The 15,637-nt window shown below is 42.3% G+C and overlaps 1 protein-coding gene across 1 annotated transcript in view; it reads left to right on the top strand.

Annotated features, from left to right (window-relative positions):
- The window catches only part of CC2D1B (coiled-coil and C2 domain containing 1B), a 71,694-nt gene that overhangs the window by 13,196 nt on the left and 42,861 nt on the right, over nt 1–15,637 (top strand). Inside the window, exons 4-9 of the mRNA XM_065409182.1 lie at nt 2,584–2,690; nt 4,279–4,401; nt 6,254–6,388; nt 12,614–12,905; nt 13,535–13,659; nt 13,810–13,885. Coding sequence (XP_065265254.1) covers nt 2,584–2,690; nt 4,279–4,401; nt 6,254–6,388; nt 12,614–12,905; nt 13,535–13,659; nt 13,810–13,885 — 858 coding nt within the window. The remainder of the gene's footprint in view (nt 1–2,583; nt 2,691–4,278; nt 4,402–6,253; nt 6,389–12,613; nt 12,906–13,534; nt 13,660–13,809; nt 13,886–15,637) is intronic.

Below are 15,637 nucleotides of genomic sequence, written 5' to 3'. Positions count from 1 at the left end.
TATGGGGCCATTTGTTAGTGCTATGAAGCTGAAGGGGAAAGCCTATCTGATGGCAGAGATTCTTTGTCAATCTTAAAGAAACAAACAAAATCTGTTTACTGTTCTGAAACGTTGTCCACACTTTTTGCTTTGGTAGCAAGCAGGTGGTTTGTGTTGCTCAGTGTGTATCTGGTATTGGGTTAGTAGTGAATTATTATTTTTTCAGTTCTCCTGCTGGACTCTGGTGGTTGTATCCATTCTCTGCAGATGAGAGCTGCCTGGAATTGATTAATATGTGCACAGTTTAAACAGAGAAGAAAGATGATCTTTTGGGTAAAGAAGTGAACTAGGTTCAATTCTTCACTCCTCCATGGAATTCGGGTGATCTTGGGCTAGTCACTGATGTCCCAAGTGATTGATTTAAATGTTCTACACATGGGTGCAGGGGTCACCTGTGTGTGGCCCTTTTCGCATGATTGGGCCTAAAGCTCTCTGTGACTCATTCTTTACCTATAAAATTGAGTTTATTCCTTTTCCCCACACTTTGTCTCTGGTCTATTTAGTCAGTAAACTCTCTGTAGTGATTGTTTCTTGCTTTGTTTATGAACAGCACCTAGCACAATGAGGCCCTGAACTCAGTTGGGGCCATTAGGTTCTACTGCAACACAAATAGTAACAATATTTCAGGATTTGGAAGAAAATGTAAATAGAGAAATGTTTGAAGCTGAATGTAGTAGGAAGTGTAATGTTGAGGATCTATGGTATGGATACTATGTGAATCAAGATCAGAGAGGGGATCATGTTGCATGAAGGCTACTAGGAGTTTGTCTTCACTACAGAGTTAACTTGAGTTATAATGCCAGTGTTACCCCTAACTCAAGTCCCATCCATGTATAAAACCCCTTAACTGGAGTGTGGTGATGCTTTTAACTCAAGTTGGCTGGCCCGTCAAGAAATATAGAACGCAACTCAAGTTAGCACAACATGTCAACTGCTAAAACAATTACTGTGCAGCTTAAGTATTGTTTCTCGGTGTGGCTGCTCTCACTCAAGCTCGGTTAACTCAGCTCTGCACTAGAGGCATAGCTTCTGAAACCTGTGGCTTAATAAGTACAGTTAAGGGTGCATGTTCAAGTGGCAGCAGCTAGTTTCATTTGTTTTAAGTTACAAGTTGCTCTAAGCAACTCGTAATCTATGTAAGGCTTGATTCTGCTATGTCCCCTGTGGGTGTAAGTCAGGAGTAAATGGAGTTACACCAGGGTATAACCACTGTGAGATAGGAGCCAGGCATCTCAAGTTGTCTTACCTGAGTATTTTACACCTTGCTCCTTCATAGTTGTAAATCTGGCTGTTTCCAATATTGTAAATGCTTAGGAAAAGTTTTAAAATGTACTTTTACCTCCTGTTTTCACTGTTGTTTTAGCCATGTTGGTCCCAGGATACTAGAGAGACAAGATTATATCTTTTTTTATTGGACCACCTTCTGTGGTGAAAGCGTGTGGTGAAGTTGGCCCAATAAAAGATATTGCCTCACCCACCTTGTCTCTTTTTTACTTGCTACTGATTCTGGGTTGCAGAGGCCGTTGTTTGACAAGGGGACAAGGAAATTGAATAGTTTGAATCTGTTTCTGTAGTGCAAATGAGAGCACAGAGTGTGAGCATGTGTTTTATTGAGCACGGAGAGAATCTGGTCAGGTTGCAATTGCCAGCATACAAACTTCTACCTATCCCTGTGGAAATCTGCATGTTCGCTATTCTCTGGAGAACTCCATTAAACACAACTGGGCAAGAAAAATGCACCAGATATAACAAGGGAAGTAGAGTAGAGGCACATTTCAAGGTACATGGACCCCTTGTTCTTGTGGAGGAAGACTAAATTTTCTAGAAATAAAATTCCTTTTGACCATAAGTACGGTTGACAATAATAGTCTCCATGATTCAATTTACTCTTAAAAGAAGAAGAAAAGCTCTTTCATGTGTAACTGACATTCCTGCCAGTTGTCAAAGCTCCAGAATTATCAAGTTGTATGCCTGAACTCCTCGTCTGCTGTGGTGAGCTTTAGGCTGCATGTTCTCTCCCTCATTCCCCTCACCCACATATTTCTATAGGTGGCACTAAACAGCACATTTTCCTTCAGACAATCTGCAACACAATGTAGTGAAAATGCAACAGAGGAGGGAGAACATGTAGTCAAGTGGAGCAGAGGTGGGAGGACCAGAGGAAGAGAGCAGAGACAACAAAATAAATCAAAATCAGGGAAATGCACAGAAAAGGAAAAAAGGAAGAAGCATAAAACAGACAGAGGAAAAGAATGTAATAGAGATACAGCAGATGTACCAGGGGATGGAGTGACAGGACAAGGGAGATGGAGCAGAAGGCACTGATCAATTGCAAGTGGTGGGGCTTCAGCCAAAAAAGGCATGGGAATTACTTCGCCAGCTTTACTTTCTTGCTGACTAGAAAACACCGCCTGTAGTTGAAAGGGAGAAGTGACAAGTGAACTCACAGTTCTTTTCCAATCAGTATGCTCATGGTTTAGGTTTGCACCATCCAACAGTATGCTAGATCCTCATGGCGTGTCTCCTTTTGGTTGCCTTCTCCAGCCCCTTTACCCATGGATCATATTGAAAAGATGGCTGCAGAGTGCATGAAGGACCTGAATGAGGAGAAGGAGGAGGATGAAGGTTTGGAGGAGGATACGGACCTTTTGGTATGTACTTACTGCCAGTGGAATTCAGTCTTTCATGGAGTAAGTTCTGTGAGCAACAAAGCCCCTCAACTTTTTAAAGGGAAATTAAGACATGGCAAAACTTACAGCTGATTTAAACATTTTTGAATGGTCTGACGCTGTCCATACCAAGATGAGAACAGTACCTGACTACAAATGTGTGTGTGAATATGGTTCTTGGGGGAGATGGGAAGAGAGGAAAATCCCAGTCCATGTGAGTTAGGGAAACATGGCTGAAATCCTTTGTTAGAAGAAGAACAGGGAGACCCAGAGGCGAATTGAGTAAACTGGCTTCTTGATTGTGGTACTTGTTCCCTTCGACCCAATTGTTGAATAAGCAGTGAATTAGTTACAGCACACTCTCTTTTTATTTAAGTTAGTATGTAAATACCTACATTTACTACAATACCTCCAAAACCCTTCTTGAGTAATATGAACGCCCATACAGTGAATATAATTATCCCCGCCCCTGTTTACAGCATTAAGCGTATTCTACAGACATTTTTATTTTGAAAATACATTTCTTTGCAATAATTGCAGCCACGAATTCCCTTAATTAGCAGTTTGCAGGGAAGGGAGGAAGCTCGAGCTCGTTTAGCTAGCTGGGAATGGAAGGGAGGGGGAGACAATACTGCTTTACACATTCCTTATGCAGCTGCAACGCTTATCAATCCTTAGCAAGCAGAAGGGAAGGGAGGGGGTAGCACTTTATCTATCAAGCACAAAAGCGGTGCCTGCCTGTACCCCTATTCCCTAATGCCATGTCTGCACATCAGCGGTTTCCCAGGTCTCTACTTAACCCTTACATATCCCAACATCCTTTTAGCAATCATTCTACTTATAGTTATGGCTAGGACACTTCTGCTCTGAGTTTGGCTAGGGCCTAATAACCATATCCTTGAGCTAAAATGATTTTTGTGTTTATTAAAAGTGTGTTGTGTGTGAGTGGATTGTATGGAGGGTGCACTAAACTACACTTAGTTCGGGCATTAGTGAAGGGTGACTATTTGGAGGTTTGAAGTTGGGGTTTAGACAACCTTCGAAAAGATAAAATCCTTGTCTTAGCTACTGCATGTTCTTCAGTCCTCAGAGAGCTACCCAACAAAAGGGTTGTGTAAGAGACCGTAGCACTATATGTTGGGCTGTGAGCTCCCCAGGAATTGCCTTCAAATTGTGCCGGAACATTTCTACTCCTGGCCAGAACCAGAGTATGTGGAGTCAGCTGCAAAACAAATTGAAATTAGGTAAGGCAGGAGAAGTTTAGGGACATCAAAGACTGTTTGAGGTTTAACTCTAGTTTCTGGAGCCAGGCGGTACATACTTTCTCCAGACCAGCTCTCACACTGCTATTGATTATCACTTGCCAGTGTCCCACGGAGGTGTGTTACTGTTGACACAAATTGGCAGATAATCTACACTGAAACATTGCCTTGGGCAAAAGACGTCAGGATCTGAATCATTCTTTTCACTGTGGCAGTGGGGAGGTGCTTTAGTTCCTGCAGCATCTGTTCACATGGTGCCGAAAGCAGAGCATGCTTTACAGTAACCACCTCACTGATTCTTGCTCTAGGCAGAGTTGCAGGAAGTTCTGGGCAAGCAAGATGAGACAGGAAGTTGTGAGGATGAAACCATAGCGATGGAGGTGGTAGCAGCTCCACCAGTAATACAGCAGCAACCTGAACTGCAGGCAGAGGTAAGAAAGAGATGTGTGGTTGACTTGGAGTTCCACTGAATCATTCTCACTATGCAATTTATAAGATGACAAGCTCACTTTATATTCTGGCTTATTTTGTACATCTGTACGTTTCCTGGTGGGAGCTGACACTATATTGATATAGTTAGATTTCATCTTGCATTGTTCTTAAGATGAATTTGGTGTTTGTGAAAATGAGGAACTAATACCACCAGACAGAGTCAAACATAATATACGTTGTAAGCTCTTCTTGCAGGGATTTTGTCTTACTGCCTGTAAATCTCTTAGCACATCCATGGTGTTATATAAATAATAGTAATGTGTGCAGACTTCCTTTGTACAGCTTACAGCTCTGCTATTGCTCCTTAATTCCCTTTGTAGTATTCTTGTTATGAGTCTAGAAACTCCACACAGTTCTTCTATGCTACATTACACATAACAGTAGTAATACCTAGTTCTTATATAGTGCTCTTTCAGTAGATCTCAAAGTGCTTTGCAATGGAGGTCAGTATGATTATCATTTTACAGGTGGCACAGAGAGGGGAAATGACTTGCCCAAGATCACCCAGCAGGCCAGGGCAGAGCTAGGAATGGCATCCAGGTCTCCTGAGTCCCAGTCGAGGGCTCTATCCACTAGACCATACTGCCTCCCTCACATGGCCTATAACATCCTATAATCAAATAAGCAGCGAGATGGCGACTGCTAGCAGGAGAGGGGCACACAGCCACCCCTGTAACCTGTTCCACAGGTCAGAGGAGCACCAACCTGAGTCCAGGGGGTTCTGTTTGTTTTCCCACCCTACCTGGACCCTACACTCCATAGTTGGGTCTGTTGGGTTCGGGTCAGGTTGCAGGGGTCTGTTGGGTTCGGGTCAGGTTGCAGGGCTCTACTGTACATCATGCACAGAAATCTCAGTCCTGATTTCCAGCATCCCAATTATCTACCATCCCAATGTTTTTTCCCCCTGTGCCCCACACCCAACCTTTTATCAGTGCACCTGAATCCTAACTTGCAGTAGCCACTGCTGTTTTAATCCTGAGGCCTCTCCTAAGCAAGCTGTCAGTGGTGCTGAGTTATGTAGAATTTCAGAATCTGTTTACTATTGAATTTGTCTATGCAGGCAGGTTTTTTGTTCAGTTGTTGCTTTTCTTCTGTTGTCATACAATACAGATTTCAGGACTTCCGTGCATTGTGCACATTAATAAATAGGGCAAGAGTAGGTCTGTGTAGAGATAATGGCAATAATTACATCAGGAGCCAGCTGACAGGTCAATTTGACAACCACAGTGCTTATAAATAGTGGATGGTAACTGGTTATTTCTGTTGCTTGTTTCACTGGGCAAGTCCCAGACTGCAGACTTTCCAGCTTACAAGAGGAGGTGGGAAGAGGAGATCTTGTATTGAAGCCAATTTGTGAGAATCCTTGAAAGATGTAAAGTTAAGATGGCGAAGAAAACAAACATTCACCCCCCAAAATAACACCCAGGCCACCTGGGCACATGATGTCTGAGAGGCATCACTGTTCTCCCTCATTTAGTCCTAACCACCCAGTCTCCAGTAACCCTGTGGCTGTAAGTTTCCTAAACTACCCCACCCAATTCTCTCTATTGCTCCGTTGATAGGAAGCCCAGAGATGTATCCAGGAAACATTGGTGCAGTACAAGTGCCCTTCTGTTTCAGAGAAATTTTCCATTTCCTGCTGTCTTGATTCCTGAGCCCAGTCTGTGTGCATGTGTTATTTTGTACAGAAGGGATATGCTTACTTTTCAGTGGTAAGGTGAAGCATGTGTAATTTGGGAAAGTAAATAATGTGCCTTACTCTCCCCCCGCCCTTTTTTTTTTTTTTTTGAGATCACATCTCCTGCTGTTTCCAGTGAATTGCAGCGGGCGATAGAGGACAGAATTGCTAACTATAAGGCAGCAATCTCTAATGCAAAGGAGGCAGACGAGAGTGGCAAAGTGCGACGGTACGAAAGAGGCCTCAAGGTATGTTGGATTCATTACATGAAGGGGCGGGGAGGGCGGCTTTCAGTGGAAGAGGAAAGTCCTTGTTAAATGTAGGATAGAATTGATCCAGGAATATTACTTGGTGCTTTCTGGGTTTTCTGACTGTAAGTGTTGTGTGCAGGAGAGACTAAGGAGACTGTGCCATGTGTTCATTGTTGAGTTCTAATTTGAAGCAATCCTGTCAAATAGATTAGGCCTAAAATGTAGGTCTTGTATAAACATGATTTTCTAGGGTCAGTGGAAATGTTTCCATTCACTTTTCTTTATTTGAATTCCAAGGGAAAAATATTTAAACAATCCCCTGCAGTGTTTGTAATCTCGCATTGTAATATTTTGCTAGGGCATATGAGAGTCAGGAACCGAGCCTCACTATAAACAAGGAAACTGACTAGTATATCTTCGTATTCCAAGATGACTGCAAACAGTAATTCAACACTATTAATACTAGACATTAAACCTGATTCTAAAAATCCTTCCAGTTGTTCTGATGTGGTGCTAGTACCACAGGGTAATTAATTTTTGTTTGAAAAATGGGGGATAAATTCAATAGTGAAATAAACAGGTCATGCAAGATATATGTTTGGACTAATTCACACCCAATGTGTGTACATGGTAAAGTGGTGTCCCAGTAACTTGCCCAGATTTGGCATTCAGTAGATGTGCAGACTGAAGGTAACTTACATGCCATTTTCTGACCAACTTGTGTCACTGCTGAATTTGGCCCTCTGACTTCTATGAGGGTCACACCCACTTGCACTAGATCTGAATTTGGCCTATGTTTATTAAAGTGACAATGTGTCCCCTTTGAATAAATTATTGTAACTTCCCTAGCACACGTAGCTGTTTATTTGTTAAAACGTCCTTTCCCAGGTACCAACCTTCCACTCGCTTTGCTAAATTGCTTGTTTGCATTGAGGGAAGGAATCCCTCTGAGTGCCTCAGCTGCACTTAATAATGAAAATGGGAACGGTCTCTCCCCCTGATATGGCTATTGTAGATTGCAATAGAAACAGTTTCATCTGGTTTGCCGCTTCTCAGCCAAACAGCGGCATTTGCTGTTGGAGTCTGCGGTGGCAGGGGATTCTTGCTGTGCAAGAGGAGTCTGTTGTGAGTTCCCTGTTTCTTTGCCTTCTGCTCCACCATGTCTCATACTCCAACGAGCTCTGTGTTTTGTTCCAAAGCTTTAGAGATCAGTGCTGCCCAGTGAGGGTAGAATCTTACATCTTCTTAACTGCTAAATGGCTTGGTGTACATAAGGGATCAAGAGAGAGCCAGACCTGGAAGAGGAAATGTGCAAACTGGAAGAGCTCTATATCCTGTCCAATTCGTACTAGCCGTGGAGGAAATGTACATGCAGTCATTCCCTAAGGGAAAAACCCAAAAGCCTGCTTTATCCAATCTAGAAACTTACTGTCTTATTGAGGCTTCATATTTTGTTATTGTTTTTCCAATGTGGGAAGTTTCCACACACCCTACCACCAGCCTGTGAGATCCCGGTGTCACAGTTAAGAATAGAGTAGAGCTCCCTTCAGAGTCCAAAGCTGTTCCTTGATTGTCCGAAAGACTGGCTTCTGAGTGTCGTGTACACAAGAATAGCACAAGCGTATAGGGACAAAATCAGAAAGATTAAGGCACAAAATGAGTTACACCTAGCAAGACATATACAAGGTGTGACCCGTAGGTGCCTAGGGTAGCCCACACTGAAAATGCCAAGGTCAGGGCAGGCTGCAAATGGAGAGCAGATTCTCCCAAAATTGGTGATTAACACTGAAATTAGACTCACCAACCTGTGCACCTGATTCCCCACACTGGTTATCAAGAAGCTGAAAAAGAAATCACACAGCCCCGTTTACTGCATTCCAGTTCTCTGGCTACCAATTAGCACATAGATCCTGTAAAGTGAGAAGTTATTTAAAACTCTTCTCACTATACAAAAATGTTCTTTTGATCCCCAAAGGGCCAGCCACATCACCAGATCAATATTAGTTTGGATCTTACCCAAAATATCATGCTTTCAGCCAATCCTTTAGTATCTAAAACTAAAGGTTTATTAGAAAAGAGAAGAACAAGAAGAGAGTCGTTAAATTGTCAAACTGTCAGATACATACAACTTCACAATCCATATATCAGGTTCTTAGCAGCATTAGTGAGTTTGCTGGCATGTAAAGTCCCTCTGGAATACATCCAAAGCTTGGATGGGTCGTTCAGTCCTTTGTTCAAAGCTTCAGTTTGTAATTAAGTTACTCCAGAGGTGGGAAGCAGGATTGAAGACAAAATGGAGATGATGCAGCTGCCTTTTATGTCCTTTGCCATGTGGCTTGTACATCCTTTGTCCCAAACACAAGCTCAGCACATGGCATGGAAAAGCCTTGGAACCCCCTGTCCATAGGCATGTCCCTATATGTCCTGGTAACTCATAGGTGTAACCCCTGCCTTCTCTCAATGGGTTCATTGTATAGCTGATGGCCTTTGATAGGCCGTCAAGCAGGCTAGATAGTACTGATGCCAGTCTGTCTGGGGATGTCACCCAGAAACACAGCACAAAGTTTGAGATACAGATATAGCTCACATATTTATAATTCATAGTACAAAGATGATACATACATATAAACATGATTATCATCTTTAGCAAATCATAACTTTTCCACTGATACATGGCATATTTTGTAAGATTTATAGCAATTTTATAATTAGGGCCCTACCAAATTCACGGCCATGAAAAACACGTCATGGACTATGAAATCTGGTCTCCCCCCGTGAAATCTTGTGTTTTGTGTGCTTTTATCCTATACTATACAGATTTTATGGGGGAGACCAGCATTTCTCAAATTGGGGGCCCTGACCCAAAAGGGAGTTGCAGGGAGGTTGCAAGGTTATTTTAGGGGAGTCACGGTATTGTCACCCTTACTTCTGCGCTGCCTTCAGAGCTGGGTGGCCGGAAAGCGGCAGCTGCTGAGGGCCCAGATCAGCAGGCAGCAACACAGAAGCAAGAGTAGCAATACCATACCCTGCCATCCTTACCTCTGTGCTGCTGCTAGCGGTGGCTCTGTCTTCAGAGCTGGGATCCCATCCAGCAGCCACCACTCTCCAGCTGCCCAGCTCTGAAGGCAGCGCCACTGCCAGAAGCAGTGCTGAAGTAAGGGTAGCAGTACCGCAACCCCCCTTACAATAATCTTGTCTCCCCTCCCCCCCCCCCCAACTCCTTTTTAGATCAGGACCCCTACAATTACAGCACTGTGAAATTTCAGATTTAAATAGCTGAAATCATGAAATTTATGATTTTTTAAATCCTCTGACTGAAATTGACCAAAATGGACTGAGAATTTGGTAGGGCCCTATTTATAATATTCGTATCAGTAATATTACAAATGGTCACTCATATTCCATACAGTGTCATACAAGGCAATAAGGTGACATTCTATAAATGATATTAGGAGCAAGAGAAAGACAAAGGAAAATGTAGGTTCTCTGCTTGGTGGGGAAGGAGTGTTCATAACTGGTGGCATCAAGAAGGCTGAGGTGTTTAATGCCTATTTTGCTTCAGTCTTCACTGAAAAGATTAATGGTGACCAGGTACTCAACACAATAATAACAAGAGAGAAGGAATGCAAGCCAAAACTGGGAAGGAACAGGCTAAAGAATATTTAGATAAGTTAGAGATATTCAGGTCTGCAAGTCTGATGATATTCATCCTAGGGTACTTAAGGAGCTACCTGAAGCAATCTTAGAACCATTAGCACTTTGAGAACTCATGGAAGATGGGTGAGGTCCCAAAGGACTGGAAAAGGGCAAACACAGTACCTATCTTTTTTTAAACAGGGGAACAAAGAGGACCCAGAGAATTAAAGACCAGTCTGCCAGACTTCAGCACCTGGAAAGATACTGGAACAAAATTAAACAATCGTGTTGTAAGCACCTGAATGATAACAGGCTTATAGCCTGCTTGGATTTGTCAAGAACAAGTCATGCCAAACCAACCTAATTTCCTTCTTTGACAGGGTTACTGGGCTAGTGGATAGAAGGGAAACAGTAGACATAATACATCTTGATTTTAATTAGGCTGTTTTGACACAGTTCCACATGGCTTCCTCATAATTAAACTCAAGCAATGCAGTCTAGATGAAATTACTATAAGGTGGGTGCACAACTGGTTGAAAGACTGTACTCAAAGAGTAGTTATCTATGGTTTGCTGTTGAACTGGCAGGGTGTATCTAGTGGGGTTCTCAGGGGTCAGTTCTAGATCTGGTACTATTCAGTACTTTCATTAATGACTTGGTAATGGAGTGGAGAGTGTGCTTATAAAATTTGAAAATGACATCAAGCTGGGAGCAGCTGCATGTGCTTTGGAGGACAGGATTAGAATTCAAAACTATCTTGACAAATTGGAGAATGGATTGAAATCAGGAAGATGAAATTCAATAAAGATAAGTGTAAAGTACGTTAATTAGGAAGGAAAAAATCAAATGCAAAACTACAAAATGGGGAATAACTGGCTACATGGTAGTATTGCTGAAAAGAAAATTATACTGGGTCACAAACTGAATATCAGTCAGCAATGTGGTGCAGTTGCAAAAAAAAAAAAAAAAAAGCTAATGTTTTGGGGGTATATTAACACTGGCGAGGCCTTTGTTCTATGTTCATTTTTGGATGCAACACTTTAGGAAGGATGTAGACAAATTGGAGAGAGTCCAGAGGAAAGCTACAAAAATGATAAAAGGTTTAGAAAATCTGGCCTTTGAGGAAAGGTTAAAAAAACTGGGCATGTTTAGCCTTGAGAAAAGAAGACTGAGGGGAGACCTGATAAGTCTTCAGATGTGTTAAGGGCTGTTATGAAGAGGACTATGATCAGTTGTTCTCCATGTCCACTGAATGTAGGACAAGAAGTAATGGACTTAAGGGAGATTTAGGTTAGATATTAGGAAAAACTTTCTAACTGTAGGATAGTGAAGCACTGGAATAGGCTTTCAAGGGAGCTTGTGAAATCCCCTTCATTGGAGGTTGTTTAAGAAAGGTTAGACAAACACCTGTCAGTTATGGTCTGGGTTTACTTGGTCCTGCGCCAGCACAGAGCTGGACTCAATGACTTCTCAAGGTCCCTTCCAGCCTTACATTTCTATGATTCTATGCTGGCATTTCTCTCCTAATCCTGCCTCTTCATACTACATATGTTGATCTCACAGCACTCAAGTCTTGTCTGGGTCTGCAGCAGCAGTGGTAGGTGAGACTCTGTCTGGATATGATTTGAACCCAGATCTCCCACAGAGCTGGCCCCTAATAGTTATAAAAACATTGCTTATTAAACAGCGTGATGACTAGTTTTCTGAAAGTACAAATTCCAGCCTTGTCATTGTTTGGGTTTTTTAATGTCTTGTTACCATTTTAGCCAGTGAGATGACTTGTAGAAGGTAAATGCATGTTCTGCTGTGAAGTCCATGTTACTTTTTTGGCTTTGTTGCCTAACCTAGGTGTTAAGTAGCCCCTGTAATGGGGATAATGTTTGGTGTTGGGATAAAGAACTGAGCTGAAATTGAGCTTTGTTACTTAGCAAGGGGACTATGTAGCTCATGAGTTTGGAAATAGGAGCCAGGGGCCTTTCACCTCTCAAAAGCTGGTTCAAATCCAGTTCTGGCTGTTACCATCTGATGGCTGCCTGGGCCATGTGAAATGAATTTGGTGATTTCATTCCAGATCTGCTGGACAGAGATCTGCACTTGTATTAAGATACCACACTGAAGGCTGTGTTTAAAATATACCTAGACTTGCTACAAAAACTAGTTCCAAAGTTGGCACTGAATGGCTCACATTTTGGAAGTCTGAGTCACAAAAGATTGATTGGGCCATAGAGACTGATGTGTCTTCTCACTCCTAGAGGTAGGATCCTCTACCACCATGTATGTTGTAATATATTGACAGGATAGAATGGAGGAAGCTTGTATTACTTGCTCTATAGAGAAAAATTGTTGCTGTGTGCTGCTGTGTCAATCAGGTATCTTTCACCAGGACTAAGACTCCCATGTGACCAAAAAAATAGGAGAAGGAAATACTAATGGGCAAAGATATCTAGTAGCTCTCCAAAAAGAATGACGTGGTGGTTCCTGTTGTAAATAAGGATATGAGTTTGCTGAGTTGTGGTGATTGTACACAAGTTGTGTATGTGATGGAAATGCCAGTACCTGTTGACTTCACTCCTCAATTTTTGCTAGACACTGGAAACCATGTTGGCTGCAATGAAGAAGGGCAAAAAGATCAATGAGGAAGAAATGCCACCCCCTGTAGCATCAGGGAGAAGCTCTGCTAATATGCCTCAAACCACAGGAGCTGTGCCAGAGAGTTTAGGTGATCCAACCAAAGTAATACCCAAGGAGAAAGTGGAATCCTCTGCAGACCATGAGCTACAGCCTGTCAATGATATGAAGTTGTCTCCGGGGTCAGCCTCTTTACAATGTCATGCTGCTGCTACTTCTGTCCTAGAAATGGATACCACATTACAAGATGGTAGGTAATTTCAGCCTTCCTTGGAGCACACATCTTCCCAGCCAGGTTATGATTCAATAATACATTGCGCTTCTGTAGCACCTTTTACGTGAGCATATCAAAGTGCTTTACAAATAGGATACTGAGGCAGAGAGTTCATGGCTTGCTCAGGGTCACTTAATTGAGTCAGTTGCAGTCAGGAATAGAATTTGGGAGTCCTGACTCCCAGATTTCATCTTAAGATGTGCTATAGTCACAGGGTGAAGACTTCCTAAAGGTTCCTTCCTCTGCTGAGGTGTCTGTACATGTCTCTCATTATGGTCTCTCTGCCTCAGTTCCTCAGTCAATAAAATATGGTAATGCTTCCCTGCCTTGCACAGGAGCTGTGAGGCAAAATTCACTGTTTGTAAAGAACTCTGTGATCTTAATGAAAGGCACTGTGGAATTGCACAGTGGTGGTTTGTCATTGTTGCTGGAATTGCCATGGTTGGCAGGACTTCTGGGGATGCCCCTGGATAAAGAAGCCACTGTACATAATGTGGATGTGTGAGTCAAAGCAATAAGGAAATAATGGATCTTTGGATGTATGAGAATGTCAAAGGATGCAGATATCAGGTGCTTGTGTAAGTCTTGATTTCATTCTTATGTAGATTCCCTTAGCACGAGCACACGAACACTACTGGTTACAAGACAGACAGAGTATAAATTAGCAGCTCTGAGAGCCAAACAGCAAGGAGATCTAGAGAAGGCAAAAGAATATATGAAGACTGGCAAGGTATGCTATTCACAAACCAAGCTTCTGTGTTAGGAGTCTCAATCCTGGCAAATGCTCCCTGTGCTCACATGGCTGCTCCAAATGATCACAGATGGTTTCTGAACACACAAGAATAAGTCTCCTTTGGCTTTGTTTTTCTGTTTGTTTTAGAAATTTACAATGGTCTTAGAAGCACTGGACAGTGGACAGCCAGTAGATCTCCAGGATATGCCCCCAGCTCCACAAGGTAAGAGCAGAAGAATTTGTTAGATGGAGACTTCTTTTAAGCCTCTCCTGTTATCTAGTAACAAATGGGCATAGTGAACTGAAGGGCCAGCACCCATTTTAAAGTCACTCTCTTGAACCATCTGGGTTAGAAATGAGTGCTGAGAATCCCAGTTTCCCAATGGTTTATGGCAGTGGTTTTTGGACTCCACATTGTGGACCAAAGATTCTCTTGTGGACATCTTCCCTCCCAGTCCTGATTCCACACATTCCCTGCATCATCTCCAGTTCATGGCTATATGAAATAGCATTACTGGGATAAGATGAAGGAGTCAAGATGGCGCTGAACTTGCTGTAGTGCAGTGGGTGTAGCTGCTTGATTATGCCTCCTCCATTTTGTATGTCTTTCACACACACACCCCACACTGGGAAATAGGAATTTACATTTCTTAGAACTGAATCTCTCCTTGTTACCTCCAACCTTCTTCATCCCTTTTCTTCCCTTAAATCTGTCCAGTTCACTTTGTGGTTTGGTTCTCTCCTGCTGGATGTCTTCTGTTCTGGTGTCATAAGTTGTATTCACATCAAATAAAGATGCAAAGCACCATAGGGATGCAGAGAGGCTTTTGAGCAATTAAAAAAAAAGAAAGAAAGAAAGAAAAAGAAAAAAGCCTGTAGAAATCTGAATGTTTTTGACTAGCCTACACGTAGCAGAAAACATCAATCCTTATAACACACGTTTTTCCATTGTGACAGAAGCTGCTCCACAAACTAGAGTAATAGAAACACCAATTTAAGTGACAGGTTGTAAGAGTGCCTCTCCTTTTAAAACTTCTACATTCTGATTTCATCTTCATTTTTACCTCTCTCCTTTCCCCCCTCCCCCTCCCACCCTCCACACACACTTGATTTCTGACCTGATTTTAGTGGCTGTTGTCTAGAAAACAGCTAAAACTAGTGATTGGTGTATAAACTATCTGCACGCTTCTGAGAATTATAGGTTCCAGTTGATAGGTGTAATTTTCTAATTCTTGTAGATTGTGAGATAGCAGCAGCTAAAATGGTTAGTGGAAGGAGAAATGAGGAGGACAAGATGCTAATCAGAATGGTGTCATTTTTAAAATCTGTCACATGACCTGACGGTTACAGACATTTGGATGGACCATGATCCATGCTTTTAGGACTAGTAGAAATTTCTGATCCTGGAACAAACATTGGTGTTAAAATATTCCAGTCCTGCAGCAGACTTAAACTGTATAAAAACTATACTCCCCCAACACTTGGCCTGTAGAATTCACTGCTGTAGGATGTTGTTGAGGCTGCTTAGTAAGATTCAGAAACATAATTGGAGATGGCTTTAATTATGAAAAAGTGTAGTTACACTAGCTAGGATAAAAATGTTATAAGGGGTATAAATCCTTAGGACATAAAATGATCACTGGCTGGGGTCAGAGGAACATTTCCCCCCATAGTATAATATTATATAAGTAAATACAACATTTGGAGGGGTGATGGGGGAGATTACCTTTTAAAGCATCCAGTGTTGAGTGTTGTCAGTAGCTACCGGTGTGGTGCTCTGCTCTTGTTCGTTGATGATAACAGTCGGCTGCGTGCGTGTTCCCTCTGTGTGCTGCCCTAGTTCTGCGCAGATAGCTGGCACAGCAGACCCCGAGAGAACCCCCAAAGCCCACAGACTCTAGTAAGGTACGAAGGAACCTGAGCCAGGTTTATTGTCAAACGAAGCACAGTAATAGTTTCCCGTAGACTCTACAAG

This window comes from Emys orbicularis, chromosome 8, assembly GCF_028017835.1.
Source record: "Emys orbicularis isolate rEmyOrb1 chromosome 8, rEmyOrb1.hap1, whole genome shotgun sequence".
Classification (NCBI taxonomy): Eukaryota; Metazoa; Chordata; order Testudines; family Emydidae; genus Emys; species Emys orbicularis.
The sequence above is the reverse complement of the archived record's forward strand: the minus strand, read 5'-3'. Positions and strand labels throughout refer to the sequence as shown.